General features: G+C 55.8%; 1 protein-coding gene across 6 annotated transcripts in view; it reads left to right on the forward strand.

Moving 5' to 3' along the window:
- The window catches only part of DAG1 (dystroglycan 1), a 37,840-nt gene that overhangs the window by 5,265 nt on the left and 10,571 nt on the right, over window positions 1-22,004 (forward strand). For 3 of the 6 annotated variants that reach the window (XM_084531435.1, XM_084531439.1, XM_084531438.1), the window contains one exon: window positions 19,454-19,862. In XM_084531435.1, coding sequence (XP_084387561.1) covers window positions 19,581-19,862 — 282 coding nt within the window. In that variant the 5' untranslated portion in view covers window positions 19,454-19,580. Of the gene's footprint in view, window positions 1-947; window positions 1,197-9,844; window positions 9,864-14,300; window positions 14,400-19,453; window positions 19,863-22,004 lie in introns of those variants that run through there. The other 3 variants (XM_084531436.1, XM_084531437.1, XM_084531440.1) reach the window with 3 other exon arrangements.

Consider the following 22,004-nt stretch of genomic DNA (forward strand, 5'->3'; position numbering starts at 1 on the left):
CCAGTCGTGTCTTCTGCTTGTGTATAGGAATTCAGGTTGGCTTAGCTGAAGCCCAGGTCAGTGTTTTGGGGTGGAATTCTCCTTAATAGCTGCTTGAGCTGATGGGGACTCTGCCACGCGGGGCTGACACCCAGCACCGTAGGTTTGGGACCGGTGGTGTAGGGTCATGCTGAAGGCAGGAGGGTGCGTGGAGCTTGGAGCTGCTTGGGCACGTGGCGAGGTGTGCGAGTCCCAGCCAGTGAAGCCACCATGGTATCAGCTGAAGGCTTAGCCCAGCAGCACAACCCGATCCATGACTCCTGCTCGTGTCCCAGCACTTCGCTGTGTGCTCCCTTCAAAGCAAAGCCGCGTGTGAATAGAAGTTTGTAGGCACACTGGTCCCAGTTTCACACTGACAGTGCCCAGTTCCGTGCTGGGAGGGGAGGAGGACGTTTGGTGGCTGCTTCAGGAGTCGGTGCTTTGGGAAGCTTGAAGGTGTTCATCTCCCCGAGGAGACGGCGACGAGGATCAGCTGGAATAACTGGTGGCCCCTGTCCTGCTGGGCCCCTGTCCTGCAGGCCAGCTGCTTGCCTGCACCTTGCGTCTCCTCCACGGGAAGGAATGCCCTGTGTCAGCAGGGCCAGAGGCCCCCTTGTCTTCCCATGGGCTGTGTGGGGAGGAGGAGGCGTTTCAGCTCCTCTGGCCAGCTGGAGGTGGCACAGGGGCAGGTCGGTGACACGGGTGGCACGGTCAGCAGGCTGCTCCCACGTCACTTCAGCTCCTAGCTGGGGCCGGTCCCCTGGCATCAGGCTCTAGAGCAGTCCCGTGCAGAGAGAATTCACTTGCTAGAAGCATCTCGAGTGTTTTTTCGATGGCTTTTGAAGGACCTTGGTGGCTGAGCGGAGACCTGCGGCAGGCCGTTTGCCTGCGCACCCAGAAGAGCTCAGGCAGCCGCTTGGGGTGGGCTGGATCCTGTCCGCCCTGCCTGGAAGAGTTGGGGAGAAGGAACAGCGAAGCCTTTCCTACCAAACCTCCAGTTTCCAAGCGCCTGTGAGGATCCCTGCCACCAGAGGAGACCGACAGGGCTGCTGGAGAGTCCTGCTGGGCGCACGAGCTGCCAAAATCTGTGTGGGCCGTTGAATAGGAGGAAAAGTGGGCTGGAGCAGGAAGGAAACGGGGTGCATCGGGCGAAGAACTTCATCCTATAAATGTAGCAGGTAACACAAAATATTAACGTAAGAAAGAAGCTGTGGTTTTGCTGTGAAGTATCTGGCTGAGGTGCCTCTGCAGTGAGTGTGCGGGCAGCTCTCCTTATCTGAGCTGGTTTTGGCCATGAAGCATGAAGGTCTGTGTGAAGCCAGAGGAGGAGGAAGCCAGGCAAATTAAAACCTGGGAGAAGTGCACTTTTTTTTCTCAGTTATTTGTTAAGGTGCTCCTCAGTTGGAAGAGGTGTAGCTGGGGAGAGGCTGTGGCTGTGCCGTCCCGTGAAGCCTGTGGCTGCAGACAGTGCTTGCTGCAAGATTTGCCTTCGTGGAGCAGGTGAGGTGCTGAGGACCACTGTAGCTAACCTTGCTAAATGCGGGGTTTGATTGTGATGTGGCCGTGTTTAGGAATGTAAACTGAAGTGAGCACTGAGCTTCTCATATGACCAGCTCTACTGAATGTCTATTTAGCTAGCAAATCTGTTTTTCTTGTCTCTGTCACTTAAAATGAGCATGGCTGTGCTAAGAAATCTTTGGAGATGCCACTGTGTCTCACCCAAAGCCCTAAATTGCTGCGTAATTCATGTTGCTGCCGTTTGAGCCCGCATTTTGGGAGCGGAGTTGGGAATTTTGTGGTGCTGGGAGCTGGGTGCACAGGCAGCAGCGGGGCCACTGACCCTGCTACGGTGCTCAAAGCCACCCCCGGGGGTGTTCCCATGGGGGATGTGTCCAGCACCCTGTTATGGGTTGTCCTGCAGTCCTTTTTCAGCCCCGTGTCATTGAAGCTCATGGGTCTGGCTGTTCCCTCACTGGGAGAAGGAGGTGACAACCGAAGCCAGCTTCATGGTGACGTCCCCATGGTGTGGCCCGGGTTCACTCCTCTCCCAGGGGCTGGGCAGTGCGGGTGCCAAATGGTGCATTTAGGCCCTGCAAAAAGTGGATTTAGCAGCAGTTGGTGGGCAGCAATGAGAACCAGAGCTGCCGTGGTGCCTTTTGGAGTACAGCTGGTTGTGCTCGCGCTGCTTCCCAGAGCCCGTCACGGCCGCAGCGCAGCTCAGCGCTAGATTTGGTAGCTAATGCTCTTTGGAATAAGTGTCATTTAAAAAGTATTCAGCCAAGAAAGAGCACAAGATGTAATCCCAGTGAGTTTTTTTTAGAAGGATGGGAGCTTCTATTAAAGGGAATGGGCTCCGAGTGGCCTCCAGCCCTGTGCACACGAGGAGCCTCGCAGGTGCCGTCCGCTCGCCGCCTTTCTGAGTTCCTGCAGAAATGGCACAGAGCTCAGATTGAAACGTTCCCTCCGCGTCCGCTGACATTTACAGTTAAGGTATTTTTCTGCTTAACCTGTGAAGCTTTTGCATGCGAGGCAGAGGTCCTGGGAAGGGATGAGAAAGGAGGCTATTTTTACTCTCTCACAAACAGGGCTCGGCGTGTTTATTTTAGCCTCCGGAGCCACTCAGGCCAGCGCCTTGGTTTTTTATAGTCTCCTGTTACCCTCCGATCAGAAAACAAAGTTAAACTCTGGAAACCCCAGGAAAACGGGGTGACCTGGTGCTCTCGGCCCCCGAGACTGACAGGGAGGATTTAGGTTGGTCCCGCTCTCGGTCCCGGTCCCTGCTCCCCGGCGTTGGTGAGGACGGTCCCTGCGATTGCAGGCGTGCCTCACGTGCTGCTCTCGGAGCTTTAAGCTCCTGAGCCCAGCTCGGTGCTGGAAGCTATTAAAAGCAGGGTGTGCTCACGCCGTGGTGGCACGGACAGCTGGCAGCTGTGGCTGCTGCTCCCTTCGACGTGTCGGGGTGCTCGTCTGTCCCGGCCTGCCGTCCCACGGCACGCAGCGGGTGGCACTTCCCACTGCCCCGACCCTTCCTTGCTGTCCCCGGGCTCCCAAATACCAGCACCTTCCTGCTGCTTGCTCTTCGTTTTCGGCTCTGCTGCCTCCGTACCCGAAGCTGGCGTGGCTGTACCCCCGGGGCAGTCCCGTGGCAGCGCCACGCTGCACTCCCCTCGCTCCCTGCAGGCGCCCTCGCTGGTCCCCTGCTGCTGGGTGCCCTCAACAGATCCTGGAGGTGCATTCGGTACCCTGGGGGTGTTTTCTCCCCTTTCAGGAGCAAGGCAGGGAGAGCAGGAGTTCTTGTGGTGAGGGCTGCTCTTTCAGCCTGGTTCATTTCTGTTCGCTTGGCTTGGATGTGGCTCTCAGAAGCAGGTAGAGGACTGGGCTCCCAGTGTCTGATCCGGCCTCGGAAGAAAACACATGCCTGGCCAGAGACGTGTCTGCTGCCTGTGTTTTGGATTAAGCAGGCCTGGACTTCCTTGCAAACAGTAATATTGGTGTGCTGTAAAGCCTCTGTGGGCATCTGCACTCTGAAGGCTGAGCTGTGTCAGTGTCCTGAAGGGGAGGAGAGCTCCCAGGGCAGAGTCTGGACGCGAAGGGGTGGCCTTTTGGGCTGCTCCCCAGTGCCTGGAGCACCCTGGGCTCCATGGGGCAGGGGGCTTGGGGTCCACATGGATGCAGTGCACCAGGCGTGCTGCTGGTTGGGTGTTCTCCGGCCTCGGCAGCTGGAATACCTAGCTCTGGTTATGCTGCATGCAGTTACTGGGGTATTTGCTTTGCTTATCAGCCTGGAAAAAAAGGAAAAAGACTAAAATTAAAAATAAAACCATGTTGTTGCTTTGTGGCCCAGGATGTGTCAATCCACAGAGCTCAGGCTTGATGTATCAGTGGAGTCCTAGCGGTACAACACATAATAAATGGTTTTAGACAAGCACCTGGGACGAAAAAAAGGAGGTGAGCCTAGGTTATAACCTAAGGAACACAGCACAGCTTTAAAAATCAGGGGCAGTCCACAGGTCTCAAACATGAAGCATTGCATTGCAGTTGCCTAATAGAATAAATTTTGAAACAAAGTGACTTAAAATACTTATTTATAGAAAATATACTCAGGGACTGGAATGCAACTGTAGTAATGCTTGAAATATCCCTGGAAGAGCTGCGCTGCTGGGCAGGGTGAGTTTCCCAAACTGTTTCTGACTCTTCCAAAACATTTCCATGGGTTTTTCAGAGAGCTTTTCCCCTGCGGTATTTCCCAGGCTTGCTGCACTGACCTCTGCCCGCTTTCCCCATACACCTTTCCTGGTTTCCTCCCAAACTGGGAACCTGGCAAGTGCGTTTTTATCTACAGGAAAAGGAAGCCCGAAAGGCTGGGGGAAAGTTTCCATAACCACCTCACTGCTTGCAGCTTCCAGACCTGGAAGGAGCTGAAATCGAGGTGTTTGTCACTCCCGCAGAGCAAGCAGCCTCGTCAGGACTGGGGTGAATGGCGCTGGGGGTGGCCTGGAGGCCATCGTGTATTGTGCTGTCCGGGACAAAGGCTGCTCAGACATCTGGATTGCATGGGGGATGATTTTAGGGGAAATTTCCTTAATTTGCCCTTTCCTGACCTTCTGGTGCACTGAGAAAACAAGCTGGTTTTATGGACAGTTAACTCACAGAAAGCGCTGGCTTAAATTTCCTCCAAGAGCCATAAAGCTGGAGGGCAGCTGCCCCTGCTGGGCAGCTCATCGTGTGCTGCTCACCTGGCTCAGCTCCCACCCCTCCACGGAGGCTGGCTTTGGCTTTTTTTGTGGAAATAAACCTGGTAATGTGGGGAACCGTGGCCAGAGAGCACCTGGGGGCTGGCTGGGGGCTGTCTGTGTGAGCCTGGGAGGCCTCAGAGCTCGTGTGCGTTCCCTCTGGGGTCTGAAGGCCACAAGAACAAGGCAGGGCTGAGCTGGTCTGCCTGCAGCAGGGGCATATGCTGCGGTGGTGGTGGTCCTACCAGCTAATTCTGCTCAAGTTTGATGGGGAGGTCGGATTTCGGACACCTAGGAGAGCTGTGAGGTGCTGGGTTGGTTTGCTGTGCCGTGGGAGCTGCCTTGCCTCCCCTGGGAGCAGGCAGGCCGCCCTTCCCCTCCGTCACACTTTATTCACTGGGCCGTGTTCAGGAGGAGGGGAAGGGAAGGAGAAACCTCCAGCCTGTGCCCGGGGCTGGAAACCAGAGCTGGACTGCTGCCCTTCCATCCCCGGGATGCCTGTGAGGTGATTCCTTGGCCTGGCCAAGGCCCCGCAGCCGCCCCCAGCCGCCGGCTGTCCCTGCCCGTCAGTGCTGCGCCGCCAAGCCTTCGGCCTGGTCTCACGCCCAGCGCCCCTTTGTGCTTGGCCAGGACAGAAAATGACTTTGGGGTGAGTGGATGAAGGGGAGAGACACTTCCCTGGCCCCCCCCGCTTTGTCTGGTGGCACTTGGTGGCAGCAGGAGTGAGCCGGGGGGAGCACCCGGCTCCCCTGCCTGCCCTCCAGCTGGCCGCGGGGGCTCCCTGAGCCCACCCCTCAGCAGGTTGTCCCATCTGATACAAGAAAAACTCTCTGGCACGCTCAGGGCCTGCAATCTCTTGGTTTTGTTGAAGCCGGGGCCCTGTTTCTCTTCCTTCTAATCTCCTCTGCAGCAGTTGATAAGCGGCAGGTCCCTCCTCGGAGAGAAAACGCTGCAGGAAGAAATGCCAGGAATGCGAGCAGCAGGTGGGGACCGGCAGATGCACGGATCAATCACAGCGGACTGACAGCGGCTCATTCCTCTAAAGAGCTCCTGTTCCCCTCCAGCTGGGGCCATACCAACCCCTCCAGCCATTGCTGGGGGCGGCTGGGGGGTTTTTGCTGGGGCACGGCGTGCTCTGGGCTGCCCCAGCCCTGCAGGGCTCCCCGCTGGGGCCGGGACCCTCGGGACACGCGGCGAGGTGGCAGCAGCCTTGTGGTACCGTGCCCCGTGCTGGGGACGGGCGCGTGGGATCCTGCTGCCACGTCACCGAAGGCGAAGGCTGGCTCAAGTTAATTGAATTTGCTGCACTGTTGCTCTTCACAACGCGGCTTCATCCCTCCGAGGAGCCTGCAGGCGTTTCTGTGGATAAAAAAAAATCACTATTTTGGGGCAGCGATGCTTCCAGGGGGTTACCTGTGTTGGCAAGTGAGAAGATCGCAGCGGGCTGCAGAACTGCGCTGGTAGAGAGGGCAGAGCCTCGCGGGGTGCTGCGAAGGGATTCGGGCACGGCGTGAGTACTTCCTCAACTTGTTTCCCTGCAGTCGCTGCTCCTGCTTGCTGAGCACCCTGCGCTCGATAGGGAGATGCCTTTCAGCAGCAGGACAGCCTGATTTACATGAAATAACAGGCTGAATGGTGAAAAGCCTTTATCTGTTGATCTCTAAGCCGCTTTGCCCCGCGTGCTGGCAGTGTGTGTTACAAGCAGAACAAACCTGCTGTCACAAATGACATTACGGATGTTTTTCCCATCCTCTAAGCTTTCATTCTGGCTGACGTGCCCGTGGCAGAATGCATGTTATCTGAGCGCTTCGGATCCCCTCCGCTTCTGTGCCTTGGTTCTTGGAAACCCCAGAATAAGCCACAGCCTGGGAGGCGATGTGATTAGACCTCTCCTTACGTGACTCCCTGTGTTTTGCTAGGCTGCTTCAGCCCGCCTGGATAATGCTGCTGCGTCCCTCTCCAGTCTCAGTGACTTGGTATCCCTGAAAGCTGGTGCTTCTGTGGGGTTCACAGGAATGCTGCTGATTTAGAGCGCTGATATGTTTAAAAACCGAAGGCACATCTGCCCTGAGCCGCCTTATCAGTTCTTCTTCAGATTGTTTCTTGTTTTCGTGGAAGAGCAGTGTAAGGATGAAATGGCTTCCCCACATAAAAGCAGGGAGAATAAGGGGGCGGCCAGTGCGGTGGCACAGAATAAAGGTCGTGGAAACTGAACTTTTAAAGAGCAAAGTGTCATCTTCAAACTCTGTTCAGATAGCAGCGCCTTGCCTGAGCAGGGTTTGTGTTCGGGAGGTCCTGCTCCGGTTTTTAAGGCAGTTCAGGTCCTGGAGCACAGGCAGCAATCTGAGCAGTGCTGCCGTTTGCACCGCTACCTCAGCGGGATGCGAGGCGGTGAGAAAGGCTCCCCGGGAGCTGCTCCCAGGAGGGACTGCCAGGAAAGGCTTTGGGAAGGGGCACGGCACAGAGACACGACTGGGCAGCACGCACCCAGGCTGCTCGAAAGTCCTTTTGCAACTGGGAATCTGCTGTGACTTGGCCTGAGCTCCTTATCTCAGGAATTCCCCAAATTATTTTTGTTTGATCTGGAATCGATCTAAAACTCAGGGCGTTGCTGCGAAGGCTCTGGGCTATGCTTTAGCAAGGGGCAGCTTGCTTTAGCAGCTGCAGTAGCTTTTCCTCAGCAGGAAAGCAGCGAGTGGTGCTGGTCAAACCACCTGCTGCAGAGCTTGCCTGGCGCTGGAGTCGCGTTTAACTCTTGAACTTAATTGCTAGCCCTGGAATTTCCCATGCTGCGTGTCTGCCCCGGGCTGGTTTTCAGGTTTTCAGCACCAACAGCTCAGCCATTTCCAGGAATTAAAGGGAGAAGTGCCTTAAGTCCCAGGTGTTTGAGGGAACAAGGCAGCCTTAACTGCTGGCATTGAGCATTTGTGCCCCCAGCTCTGCGCTGGGGCTGCCCTTCTGTTGCAAGGGGTGAGGCCGTCCCAGCAAAAACCGCCCCTATCTTATCAAGATGCAGGCATCTGGATGCCTCCCAGCACTCTCTGGACGTTAAGATGCTATCCACTGGGCGGTGGCCGAGGTGGGGACCAGGAGCAGGCTCCTGTCTCCTCCAGTTTCGGCTTGCTCACGGTGAGGAGCTTCTGCCTCCAACAGAGAGAGGAGAGAAAGTTGGAAGCGGCAGAGCACTGCGGGGCTTGCCGTGGCCAGCCCCGAGGCAGCCTTAACTCAGGTATTCTGATTTCTAATTCATTATTTGCAACCTCGATGTGCTAAGGGCTGTTTGCGTTACCCGCAGCAGCGGCATACATCGCTGCGAGGGTTGGAAAGAGCGTGGTGTTAGGCTCAGCCTGCGGTAAGGAGCAAGCTGCCTGGTGGCAGTGAGGTTCTGAGGCGCTGAGGGGCAGCCTGGCTTCCACTGCTGCCCCGCTGTGGGAGGCTCTGCTGCTATCTGCCACGAACCTTTTCCTCTTTTGTGTGTGTGCAGGGCGCCTCAGCTCACTAATGTGGTTTTGTTTGCTCTGCGCTTTGCTGCAGAAGGGTGCTGGAAGCCTTTGGAGGACACGTGAGCTTGTTGGGGACAAGAAGTCCCCAAACTGCATCTTTCTCAGTCTTTACAGCACTTACTAACTCCTGTAGCATTTTCCTGCTCTGTTCTGTGCCTCGCTTTGGAAAGCACCAGGTAGGTGAGCGGGGGTCCGGCCTGTCCGGCAGGAAGGGGCTGTGGAGGTGGGAGAGCAGCGTGCTTGGGGGGGCTGGGAACGAGCTGCCTTACCCAAAACCATCGCCTGCCTTACCCAAAACCCTCACGCTGCCGGTCAGGGCGTCCTGGCCAGGCTGTGGTGCGGGCAGAGCACGGTGGTGCCCTGCCCTGGTCAGGGGCAGGATTCCTTGGTACCACAGCTGGTAAGCTGGGTCATTTTCTCTGCTTTTAAAATGTGGGCTAAGCTGCTACAAACACATTTTTCTGTATTAAACCCAGAAAAGGCTTGAGTACCAGTCCTGATTCCCTCTTTGGAGGTGGGCTTTGGGGACGCTGGAGGCTCATCCTGGCCGCCCTATAAACAATTCCTTAGTTTTGATTATTTTGCTGAGTCTATACTCCTTCCAGGTGAAAAAGTAGAAATCGTGGCCAGGCTTTGCAACCAGTCACGCTGAATGACTGGGAAGTCAGAACTGGGTCATTCTGCATCGTCCACGTGGCACGGTGTGGTCCTGCAGGCCTGGCCAGACCTCCTGGGACCTTACAGGTCTTCCCTGAACCCTCAGTCAGTGACAGCAAGCCAAGGAACTGCTATATAACCACTGAAGTGAGATAACATAAGCAAAGAGAAGCTTTGGTGCAGGTAATTGGGTACCTAATTGCTGTGTTTGCCACCTGGGGATTGGAATTGCTCTCTGCTCTGGAAGCTGAATGGGCCATACTGCGATAAGCAGTTTAATTGTTTCCCCGCATCTGCTGCAGCATTATAAAATGAAGGCAGGCTGCACGCACCTCCAGAGCTTAACAGCCTCTCGGCAGCTCCAAGGCTGCGTTTTTTCCTGTGGTGCTTGAGCATCTCTTCATGCCGCCCTTATGTTCTCTAAACTGTTTGTGTTTACCTGTGCCGTGTGACAGCAATGAGCCGTCGAGTTTTTCTGGGAAGTTTTTCGGCTTTATGCGGTTGTAAGCCCTAGGAACGGGGAGGTGTGAGCAGTGAGGAGCAGGGTGCGCGGTGCGCTGGGGACAGGGTGCCCTCTGAAGAGAATTACTGGGATTTGGGCATCGTTTTGGTAATGGGGTCCCTCAGCCAGGTTAAGGGCTCTGCTGGGAGGGATGGAGGCAGGGCACAGAGGCGCTGCCTTTGCGAAGGATGAGAGCCTCGGTATGCCTGATGTGGCTGAGGAACGCAGGTGTGGAGGGCAGAGGGGTTTTGGGGTATCTAAAGCTCATACGGTGAGCCAGAAAAGACAGTGCTTGGCTTGCAGAGGCACGAGCTGGTAAAAAAACACAGGTGAGTGCAGGTTTAATTCTCCTCGTTTCCTCAGAATGGCATCCAACTCTGTTTTCCCAGGGCAAACACTGGTGCTTTAATGACTTTGCCCCCATTCCTGGGATTCCTGCAGCCTGAGCAGGTGAGCTACCCCGTGATTCACTTCCCTGCTTTACGCCAGGAAGGAAGGCAGCACATGATCTGTCCCGTTGTCTCATTCAATTTTTTTCTCTCTGCATCTTAAATCCATGTTTTAATCTGCTCGGGTCAGGACGAGGACACAGCTGTTGCCCTCTCTGTTGCCCTTTTCCCATCCTCGTGCCGACCTGAGCCCGTGCCGGGGTCCCCTGCAGCCAGCTGCCGCGTCACACGGGGAGCTGCCGTCCCTGGGGTCCGAACAAAAGCTGCAGTCGCAACTCGAGATAAGACAAATGCAATTTGAAATACAGCACAGTTCGTTTCTTCTCAAAAAAAAGTGCAAATCTCATTTCCCACTCATAATGGATAGATCTGGGCTGCGGGGAGAAAGGACCGGATTTTCTGCAGTGGCAGAACCTGGCAGCCTGCTGTCAGGTGCAGATCTCCTGCTCCGTGAGGACTCTGGCTCCTGAGGGGAGAAAAAACATTCCCTTTCCTTCTCTTGTTCTTGCTGCTGCTGTCTCTGCCTCCCCTTTTTCCTGCAAGCTCTCTGCCTTCACCTTGGGTCCCTGCTTTAAGCAGCTTGTCTGGTGGCTGGGCACGTCGGCCTGCTCCTGTTTTCTCAGGTATCCGTCGGGCTCTCCAGAACAGCACACTAAGTGTACGTGCTGCCAAATGAAAGCTTGGACTTGATCGAAGCTGGAATTTGTCAGAAATTGCTTTAAAACCAGGCTTTCCTCCGGCAAGCAGGTTTGTGCAGCCCTTTGGCCTTTCTGGCCCGTGAGGTCTGGGCACTGGCAGCAGCGGGATGTGAGGATGGGGCGGGTTGGGGGTGTTTAAAAAGACACCTAAATCCCACCAGTACTTCTCACAGAGGGGCTGGGCGAGCGGTCCAGCCTTGAAATAATTTAATTTGGCTCTTGACTTCCCAATACCAGAGCAGGGTGTGGAGGGCAGCCGGAGCTCCCTGCTGGAGGGCTCCCCCAGTCCCGGGCAGCCACAGCGAAAGCAGCCAGGGGTATTTCTGAATTGCAGAGTGCAGGTAAACAAATGAGCAAATAGAGCTGCAAGTGGCATTAATGCTGCATGAGGGTGATGCAGACTTAGTGTCTCCTTTTCTTTAAGGTGCTAATCTCTGCTGTTTTCATTTAAATCACTCCTCCTGCACAGGAGCAGCTGAGAAAGGGCTGGAGCTGCTAAGCCAGGTCCTGTGAGCCTGTGCCTTCAGTCTGCAGCTTTTGGACCTGCTGGTGTGGACTGGAGAGGTTTCTGTGAAGGCCTTCAGGGAGTTAACTCCTCCTGCAGCAGCTCTCTCTGCCTCTGTGGCCTGGGAGCAGCGCTGCTTCGTTTTGCAGCTTTTCCACGTTGTGCCTGCTGGTTAAGTTGGCTCGCACCGCGTTGTGCCGAGCAGTGTGTAGAACGGTTTTCATGAGAAGCATCGAAAGTTGCGAGTCCGCGGCTGGTGCCCTGGCTGCTCTGCATAAATGGCTCGCTGGTAAATGTAGTTAAATGAGGAGCTGAGGCAGTCTTGCTAGCTGAGTAATAAATCAGGGCCGAGCAACTCCATGAAGTTACATCTTAATGCCTTGGCTTGAGGTTGCAGGGTGGGGTGCCGAAACTGATGGAGCAGCGCGATGTTTCTAAACAGAATGTGCTAGCCCTTAGTTACACTGCCACAGAGGATATAAATGATGCTGCAGATGTCACTGAAGTGCTGAAAACTCTTTTTGCTGGCGTGGCTTGCCGTGCTCCACGTGTCCACCTAATATCAGCTGCTCCTGCTTTATGTCCCTCCAGCAGCAGGGTTTGTGCCCAGCAGTCAGGCTCCTGGCGTGGAGGGGACTCGAGCTTTGCCTTCCAGCCCTCGCCTGGTGCTGTGACCTCAGCCTGTGGGAGATTACGTTGCTTAAAAAACACCCCCCAAGGACCCTCTCGAAATATTTCATTATCTGAGGAATTCCGTGGAATACCCAGAAGTTGATGATAAACCCCTGGAATGTGGCCGCCTGTCCGTCAGCCCATTCAGCAAAACGATGTTTTGATGAATATGAAACCTCAGCGAGGTTCTCTCTTCTCAGGAGGGGTTTTGGTGCCTGCAGACTGGGGGGCTTTGTTCCTTGTGCTAGGATAGGCAGGCGTGCTCCTTCGCCCCTGCAAGCTGCCCGCTCCCAGGTGCTCCCGTGTGCTCGGGCGCCTGCCTCGGTACCATTAGCAAAGCCTGGTGGCTGCTGTGCCCACGTGTCCTGGGGAAGCCTGACTGCACTTCATGGTGCACAGGGCTGTTCTGGTGATGTACAGTAATAATGATAATTAAAACCCACTCTGCTGTGTCACTGCGTGGCCGAAATGTGCACCAGGGTCTCGGCAGCCAGCCTGCTGCAAGCCCCCAGACCTGGCTCAGGGGTGCCGCCAGGGCTGAAGCCTCAGGAAGCCAAGGAAGATTTTGCAGCACTGCCCTGCCCGTCTCCCTCACCCCACTGATAGCTTCTGCTCACTGATTTGCAAGAAGGGGCCTTTGTGCTTTTTGGTATAAAAGAGCAGGGTGGCCAGGAGGATGGGCGAGTGTCCTTGGCTAGAAGGATGCACCTACGCTGACCTCTCACTCCTCTCCGTGTCTCTCCCCGCGTGTAATGTGGTCAGAGGGCCGAGCCAGGAGAAGCTGCAGTGAGATTTCTTGCCTCGCTGGACAAGAGAGCTTAGCCCCCGGGGCCTTTCTCTTTTCCATGTAGACTCTTTAGTACTTAATAAGAGAAAACGTCCAGTGGAAGCTTCATCTCTGATTAGGATATTCATCGCTTCTCTTCCGTGTTGATTCTCTGAAGCCTCATAAGGGGGGCTGCTCAGCCTTTAATTCAATTAAGAAATCAGGCAAGAGATGCAAATCTTTTTAGCCTCATTTGTTTTGGCGCTCATAACTCCATCTGAGGGGAACATCTCCTGCGAAGCGCAGCAGAGCAGCTTAGGAAGGAAGGATTTTTCTGGGTTTCAGCTGGGATTTTTCAAGCACTGTTTTGGGCTCGTGAAGGGTTTTGTCCTTTTTGGAGCATGGGGTGGAAGGAATGATGGTGCGTTGGTGTAAACTGACTTCACAAAGAGCACTCTAGATAAAAATCTGTGCCGCTCATAGCTGGTAACCTCTGTTAAAGGTCGTTAGCTGCTGTGAATTAGATCCAAAACAACTGGTGGATGGTGAAGGACACCGAGAGACAGGACACACCGTGGTGACTGTCACACCAGCTGCTCTCGTGTGTTCCCTTTGGTGCTAGCTGGGAAAAAATCTGCCCGGTGAGACATGCACTCTCATACTCTAATGCCTTGAAGTCCGTGTGTTTAGCAAGCATCCTGCTGGTGTGTGCCTTCTGCCTGGCTCAGGTAGCTCCGGTGTGCTTCCCGACTGCAGCTCCCAGAGCATCCTCTAAACACTTCCTCAGACAGGCCTTGAAACTAAGTTTAGTTTGCCAGAAATGGTTTGTGCCTCGGGTGGGGATGGCTGGGGGACAGCCTCAGGAAGGGAAAGGCAGCCTGGGCTCGTTGTATTGCCCTCGAGGACTTGTCTTTTGGTTACAAAACCCAGATTTTTTTAAAAGAAAAATCAGCTTTCACCTGTAAACTAGTTGGAGGCCCACATAAGCCGTTTCTAGAGAGCCCTGAATTACACCTGAGTGGAAATAACCTCCTGTGCCGTGCTCCAACCCCACCTCCTCCCAGCAATCGGCACCCCTGGGATCCCGGCGCGGTGCCACGGGGAGCAGGATGCTGCCGGAGCGGTGGCTCTGGCACCGGCCTGATGCAAACTGCTCTGCTTTCCCAGGGCACGGCTTTGATCCCAGCTCCCCTGGCTGCTTCTCCTGCCCGGGCTCTGCCTCCTGCCCCTGCGGGATGGTTTCTGCTGAAATGCCCCCTGTAGCGCCGCTGCCTTGTTTCAGTTTGCTCAATTTGCTTGGAGTTGTGGAGCTTCCCTTACAGAAGAGAAATCCGGAGTGAAAATACTTGCTTTATCTTGCTGTCTTGAGTTCTTCCTTTTTTTTTCTTTACCAAATCTTGGAAATGGATAAAGCATTCATATGCATGTATGTATACATGCCTGTCGTGCTTCTCTTCAAAATATGCATTTTTATGGCTGTTGTGCATAAAGAGCTCTTAACCCCAAACTTTTTTTTTTTTTTTTTTTTTTTTAACTGCTGTGGTTTAGTTTCCTGTGGATTTCGGTACTAGCTTTCACTTGCATTCCCTTAAACACACAATATGAGGATTTTTATACTCTTTAGCTCCTTCCAGGCCAAATCAGGAGGTACTCGTACACTTCTGAGGGGCTGGCTGCACAGTGGAAACCCGAGTAAAGTCAAAGACGGGTTAAACCAAATGCCCTTAAGAAAGAACGGCCCTTTGCTCTGCCCTGTCACTGCTGTATATTTAGCCTGTGTGCCCTTTCCAATTACAGCAGGAGAAGATACCCAGAGAGGAATGCAAGTCGTCCTCGCCCCGAGTGCTGTCCTGGTGTCTGTCACGAAGTGCTTCTTGAGCCAGCAGCGGTGCCTCGGTAACGCTTCCCTCCATAGAGCTGTCCCCTCCCTCCCTTCTTCCTAACCCACGTGGGATTTAGCATTCATCACGGTCACAGCTTCCCAAGCTGCTGGCGAGGGCACAGTGCGTGCCATCAAGCCCGGTTCGGGTCTGGCCCCTTGCTCCCAGCCCCGGTTCCCCCCGGGCAATGCGGTTGTTCCTCGTGCAGGATCCATCCCGTACCTCTGGTGATCCCCAGTGCCCTTCTCCTGAGGTCGGGAGCGGTGCTTAATGCGGGGGCAGCGCAGTGGAGCTGTCCTCGGGTGGTATTCGGAGCTCCCTCCTTCTACTTGTTGCTGGATGTTTTTATCCTAATTTGTCTGTGCGCTGCCAGCAGCCAGGAAAATGGCACTTCTGACTGCAGCGTTCCTAATTGCAGGGGAAAAATGATCTCGGAGGCCTCCGAAATATTTGGGCAGATAATATCTGAGCTTCCTTTTAACCGAACGCACTTGGAGATACGATCTGAGTTGTCTGTCTGGGAATAACGAAGTGGGAGGAAGGCATCGACTGGGGCTGCTCAAGCTCCCAGCAGCGAGTAAGGAGTCTGGCCCAGCTGAAATCTGCTGCTGCTGGTCACTGCTGCGGGTCTGGTGTGGCAGCAGGTGCTGTGGGCGCTCCCTGGCTTCGAGGCACTGCTTAAACACACGACAAGCAGCACGCGTGGGCTTTCAGGGGCCCCGTGAGCGGGGTTTAAAGTCTGGGAGGTGTCCATGGGATCTTCTGGTGAGGTCAGGTCCGTGTGCGTGGTTCCTTCCTGGCGGCACAGGTCTGCTCTCAAACAGAAGGTAATGACGGGCAGCAGGAAGCCTTCCTCTTAGCTATGGGGAAGTTAAACATCTCGGCGCTTACTCTAGCAGAATAAGAACTGCTTTGAGGTGTCAGTCGCTGTGACTGCCTGCCCTGCAAGCTTTCGGAAGCTGGTGGTGGCACGTGTGACTCGAGGCAGGGAGCTAGTGACAGTTTGCAGGCAGTTCCCGTGGTTTTGTTCTGCTCGGGTCACAGCCGTGCAGGACAGCTGCTATTTCAGCTCTGAGCCCAAAACGTGCGGACGAGCTTATCTTTTTGGAGAGGTGTCTGCAGCCGCCCTCCTGCAGGTGTCTGGTCAGCTCTGCCTGGCTTCGTTGTGGCTTCGTGGGACACCGAGGGCGATGTCCCGTCCCCTGCTTCGCCTGCTGCCTTGCCCCAGCTGTTGGCTCCTCCTGTGCATGGCAGATGTCCCCGAGCAGCTGCCTTCCTGCGTGTCCCCTCCCGTAACTCACCCTGGGCGCAGCGCTGGCTGAAGCTGGCAAAGCCTGGGTCACATTCTGCTAGCATAAGCATAAATGTGGCCCTGAGCCACTTGGTCCCGTGGTGCTGCCTCCGTGGCCCTCCTGCCCCCTCCCCAAACCCCTCCTCGGCTCCGCCAGCAGCAGCCCCCAGCACCTGCTGTGTGCACACCCAGCCCCGTGCCCTCTCGTGGGTCTGGCCGGTGGCTCTGGGTTTCATCATCCCCCTGCTCGCTGCCTCGACACGCAGCCCCGCGGCCGCCGATGGGGCTTGCCCGGAGATCCTCCTGTGGAAACATGCAGGAGAGATCTGTGCAAAGACAAGAGCTCGGGCTTGGGGAGGTGCTCCGGGCTCCCTTCAGTCGGGTCTGAGTTCCTCTCCTGAGAGAGGGGCCGCTCGGCCGGTGCTGCCCGTGCCGGGGATGCTGTTAAATAAGCAGCTGAGGTAAGTGGGATTCCTCCTCGCTCTCCTAAATACCTTCTGATCTGGAGCAGAGCACGGCAAGGCAGCTACCCGGGCTGTCCGTGCGCTGGGCTCAGCGGCGCTGAGATGCTGGCAGTGATTAATGGCACAGCCCCTGATGCGACCGCGTACGTGGGCACTCGGATTAGACGCCGCTGGACTGGGATTGCTTGCACTGGCTCTTGCTGGAGCAGGGGGATAACTGGCCACAAGGACGAGTGATTGCCAGGACGCTGACCCCGGCTCCACAGCAGGCAGAAGGCGAGGTCCCCGAGGTGTGTGGCTGCTCTGCCCTGCTCTCGCTCCTCCTCTCAGCCCGACCCGCTGTCTGCTCGCTTCTGCGTGCCTGAGTGATGAAGTAGTGCGTGTCCTCGGCACGCCAGTGGGCCTCGGAGGTGCCTGGAGAAGGAGCAAGCTCCGGCGTTGTCTTGACAAGTCAGCATCATATCAAGCTTGCTATCGTATCAACAGCACGGAGCAGGCCCGGCTCTGCGCCTGGGCCGGGGATTTGGCAGCGGGGCTCAGGCACCAACGCTGGCACGTGTGCCGGGCTGGGGCAGATGTTGGTGCTGACTTTGATGTTCAATCCAACGTTTTGGAGGTTCAAAGTTGAGACCGAAAGAGCTCTCACAGGAGCAGGAGGATAAAGAGAAACTCGGTTCTTTCAGAAGATCAGACAGAACTAAACATCCTGAAATTCAGGACTAACCTGAACCTTTGTGTTCTGTGAAACTGGGCAGCACACATCCTGCTGGGAGAGGGAGCGCTCGGCCGCGTGGAGGAGCTGGGGTGGGCTAACCTTGCCCTGTACCCTGACAGGGAGCCCGACAGCCTGAGGCTTTCCATAGATCAGCAGCAGAGACCACTGCAGAGCGCTACCTGTATGTGATTTTTGGCCCTTGAGCCTGGGTGAAATGGTAACCTCTGCTGAGCGCTGGCATTTCTGATCTCCAAGAGCTCCAGCTCTATTCACTCTCTGGAAGATGATCCCAAGAGCTGACTTTTTCCACCTATGACAGAGATGTCTCAAACAAGTGAGTCTGCCCAGGGTAGTACCGTGTGGAAGGGTTTGGGCTCTTGAACTTCCCAGAGGTGCCACGCGGGTCCCCACTGGTACTTGTCCCGGTCTCATGGAGCATTTGCTCCATGTTCTGCGCTTGCATCTGGACTCACAGCTCTCCCGGCTGCCGGCCTGGCTGAGCAGAGTGCCAGCTGCTGGACACGAGCCTTGTGTCACAGGAGTCATCCCGTCCTGAAGCAGTGTTCCCCGTGGACCTCAGTGCTGTGGCTGGGTGCCTTGTCCTGGCTCTCTGGGCCTGGCGTGCGCTGCCTCTCAGCCCCAGCCCGCACAGTGAGCCTGGCACCGCTTCTGTTCTGCTGGTGGTGGGGTGAGGTGGAGCTGTGAGGGTGAGAGGCTCTCCTGCTGGTGCAATTTTGTCTTGGTTCTCCTGGTTTTTCTTTCAAGAGTGGCTACTGAATTCCTCCTGTAGCTCCTGTGCGCTTTGCTTCTGCATCCTGTGGCTGTTCTTCTGTAGGTTCCTAAAATGAAACCCGGTCTGTGCGACCTGCAAGTGTCAGGCTAAATCTTCACGGCCAGTGCCCGAATTGCTTGTCCGAGGGGCGCGGATCAGCCAGGCAGCGCTTGTTGCCTGCTCCAGTAATTCTTTCTGCAGCGGGGCGATGACTTCATTTTCCTCTCGTGCTTGCCACAGATCTCAGGAGCCGGCTCCTTTCTGCCCAAATACTCCTACCCATGCAGCAGAAGCGCCCTGGGGCAGATCACGTCACTTGGCTGAACAACACAGGGCTGCGCCGTGCTCGCGCGCGGTTCCGCCGTGGCCACGGTGCGCCAGGGGCTGGCACTGCCCTCGGGACGTGGTGCCAAACCTCTCCAGGTGCCTCCACAGCCCCGTGTGGCTGCACGCCGGGTGTCTGGCTCTCTGCTGGCACACGGCATTTCTCCTCTGCTCGGGAGCGGAGGCTTCGCGTGGCCGTGCGGGGCAGCGACGTTTCCCCGCTGATAGCATCTCGGCTCCGCAGCAGCCACATTCTTCAGCCACCGCTGCCGCCTTCCTCCCCTGGCCGTGAGCCTTCGGTCCTGCCCGTACTTGCTGTACGGGCTGCTTTCAGTCCCTCCCCAGCAGGATTTTCCAACGAGCAGGCTGCGGGAGAGGTGTAGCCCACAGACAAGGTGCCACTGTTGTGGTGCCCATAGCCCAGGCTCTGGGGAAGCAAAGGGCAGGTCCTCTTTGTGCTCCTTTTCGGGTGTTGTGCAGGAGGAGGCCGTGCTGCCGTGATGTTCTCCTCGAACACTTTTAGGTTTGGGTACGGAGGAGACTTAATCCTGATAGGCTTCAGGGATGAGGAACTCTGAGGCAGCCTCGGAGCCCGAGGACTTGCTGATGTCCAGAATAGCACAAGCTCTGCCTCACCCTCAGAGCCCCGCAGAGGATCAGTGGTGCCTTTCAGCTTAGTTCCTTAGCTGCTTGGGTCCAGAGCCTGCCAAATGGGAGCTTTACCCACTAGGGCAGCTCGCAACCCTGTTCACACGCCCTTGCAAGAGGCAAACTCGGAAACACAAGCTTGGCAGGCTGGGAGCCACGGGGATTTGCCCTTTGTGGTCGGGAGGGGGACTGGGTTTGCTCTAGGAGGACAGAGCTGCTTCCCTTAGCCTGGAGGGAAAGGGTTGGTTGAAGACGTGTGAGTGCCTGGCCCCGGGGAGCCAAGGCCCTTGTGCTCGCTGGTGCTAAGCATGCGTGGCTTGCTTGGGTCTGATTTTGGGGTGGGTGTTGCTGGCCCCAAAAACAAACCCTGAACACCGCGACTAATACCGAAGTCTGGACCTGAGAGCAGGCCTGGCTGGAAAACCGAGGGCATGGGTCAGAGGAACAGGAGCATCTGTCGTGTGTTGGGTATCAGAGGTTTCCAGGGGGCTTCACGCTGCACGGTGAGCAAGCGAATCCTGTGCCCCAGCCTGACTTCAGCTCGCTGGGCAAGGCCACCTCCTTCCCCATGGCAGCCTCAGGGTGCTGCGGCTCCAGGAGCAGCAGGGCTGTGTGTATGGGAAAGCAGAAGGACCTTATTTATTTCTCCAGTGATGCTGTATGTCAGAAAAAGAGCTGGGAAGCTCCTGCTGCCTTCACTGGTAGCAGTAGCTCTTAAAATTAAATCCCAAAGCTGAAACGAAGAGGGTGGTGAGGCAGGAAGCCCTCTGTCCACCGTGAGGAGGTCTGCGTGGATCAGCTGGCTGCCTCGGCTACCCTAATTACCGTGCTGATTTGGTTTCCTTTCTTTAACCAGGTTCCCAGGATCCCTAGGATGAGGCTGCTGTGAAGGAGGGGCAGACCCTGCCTGCGCTGCCGTGCCTGCAGAGCCCCGCGGCCCCTCCTGGCTGAGCGCCGTCCCCAGAGCAGAGCCGCCGGGCACAATGACTGTCGGATGCGTGCTGCAGCCCCCTGTCCTGGGGAGGACTTTGCTCCCCGTGCTGCTGCTGGCGGCCTCGGCTCACTGCCACTGGCCCAGCGAGCCGGCAGAAGTGGTGCGGGACTGGGAAAACCAGCTGGAGGCCTCCATGCACTCGGTGCTCTCGGACCTCCGAGAGACTGTGCCGGCCGTGGTGGGCATCCCGGACAGCTCCGCCGTGGTGGGCCGCTTCTTCAGAGTCTCCATCCCCACAGATTTAATTGCTTCCAATGGAGAGGTGGTCCAGGTGAGAAATGGCGTTCCCCAAGGCTCGTTTTCAGTTCTGTTCTTGCAGGAGTGGCGCTAATCACCCCACCAACAGGGGGGTCACAGGCACTGCTGTGAAAAAGAAGTATTGCTTTTTTTTTTTTTTTTTAATCATTTTTCTTACCTCATTGTGAAGTTTCTTTTCTCTACAGTAAGGCAGAGAGGAGACGCCTCTCTTCGGGGACAACTGCTCAGGTTTGTTGGCTGTGCTTAAATGGTGCAGTTCTCAGCCCTTGGGATGATGGGCACGTCCCTGAGATGTTGCCTCGGGATCAGGGCAGCCACAAATTCCCTGGGACTGCCCTGATGCTTGGGGAGCTTGCTGTGCTATGGTAACAAAATATTGTTAGACAAATAGACCGTGTGCTGCGAGCAGGGCTCTGGACTGTGTTCGCCACAGTCTCTCCTGACCTTGTCCCTAGGTCCTCCTGGGAAAGACGAGAGCCTTTCTTTTTATCTGACTTGCCCTCGACGTTCTGGCACCACAGGCACCCAAAAACTGAGCTCTGGAAGCAGTCCTGAGGGCAAGGAAGTGTCAGAATAGCCCGGAGGCAGACAGACACGCTGCCAAGCACACGTTCATTGATCTTTAGTCCTTTTCTGGAAGGGTGCTGAGAAGTTGTCGTCTCAGCCTCTGCCTGCTTGGGTGGAGAGTTCAGAAGACTCTATGTTTTGAAAAGAAAACTGAAAATCACCTTCCAGTCTTAGACGTATTTTTTTCAGGGAGCAGACTTGAAAAATATTTTTAAAAATCCATTTTTGGGCAATGCTATAAAAAGCCAACCTTCTGGTGCGTCTCAGCAGATCAGAGGGAGATGGAGAGAGCGAGTGGGGAGGCAGCCTGACACGCTGGCTTCTCCTTGAAGGCAGGTTTGTTTGAGCTCTGCGTGCTGCCGCGCAGTCATCTCCATCCAGATCTGTCATCTCGCCGGCTGCAGCGACGGCGCCAGGACCACGATGTGCCGGTGGTAGGCAGAAAACCAGCAGAAAGCACCCGACAGGGAGTCAGATCCTGGGGAAGGGGGAGGTGGGGGGAGAGCTCTGGGAGCAGAGGAGATGGAGGTGGGACGGGCTGGTTGCAGAGCAGAGGCTGGGATGTTTCACTGAGGGGTGTGTGGCTGCTTTTGGAGTGCAGAGTGCCCTTTGGTGGCACGCTGCGTGCCAGGCAGCTGCTCTGGAGGGAGCAGAGTCTGCAACGTGAATCTTTAGGAGCAAAAGAGGGGCTCAGGGCTGCTCTGCCCCTGGGCCCTACGCCCGCTGCCAGGACCAAGGGAGCTTTATCCTTAGCTGTGAATCCCCCCAGACTTCTGAGGGAGCCGTCAAGGTAACGTGCTCCAGAAATGAGACCTTTGGTTTGGAGTTTAGTATCCGTGGCTTGTTTCGGTGTTGTCTAATGGCTACTTTGACAGCAAGAAGGCATTTTCAGTGCTTGCTTAAACACCACAGCTTCCTCTGCCTCCTTTTCCTGGCACAGCAGTTGTCTTTGATAGTTCCAGCAGCTGCAGGAGAACTCCGTGGTACGTTACGTCAACCCCACAGCTTCAGACAATGCTTCCAGCACTGCGCTGTCGAGGCGTTTGCTAACAGCAACAGGTGCTTGAGGAGCAGCACAGGGCCGGAGGAGCAGTTGCTGGCTGGGTGCAGTTCAGCAAAGGCTGGGAGCGATTTCCACGCTTGTACATGGGCTTGCCTGAATGCACGTCGCATCTGCCCGCCTTGAAATTGATTTTAGAAGTGAGGCAGGCTCTAGGGCAGCGGTACTGGCCTCGTCTAGCTGGTGCATCTGGAAGGTCTCTCCCTTGCAGCGAAAGCTGCGTTGGCTGCCAAGCATCGCCGACCTTTCCCTTGGGGATTTGACTCCTGGCTACTTAGAGCTGCGTAGGCAATTCCGGAGCATGGGGTGCCTTTTTTGTTTTACCATCAAGCTTCAGGGCAAGCTGCTCGGCTCTCTTTCGCAGGCTGCCTTGTATTTTTCAGCCAGACCGGTGAAAAGATAACGCATCTGGATCTAAGGGAGGTGCGCTTGCCAATACTCGGTCTCCTTACATTTCTTAGAAAACTTTAAATGAGATACACAAAGAAAAAAACTGACAGTCGGTGTCCCCAAACTTCCAGGAGCTCC

This window comes from Aythya ferina (genome assembly GCF_964211825.1).
Source record: "Aythya ferina genome assembly, chromosome: 10".
In the NCBI taxonomy this organism is placed as follows: Eukaryota; Metazoa; Chordata; class Aves; order Anseriformes; family Anatidae; genus Aythya; species Aythya ferina.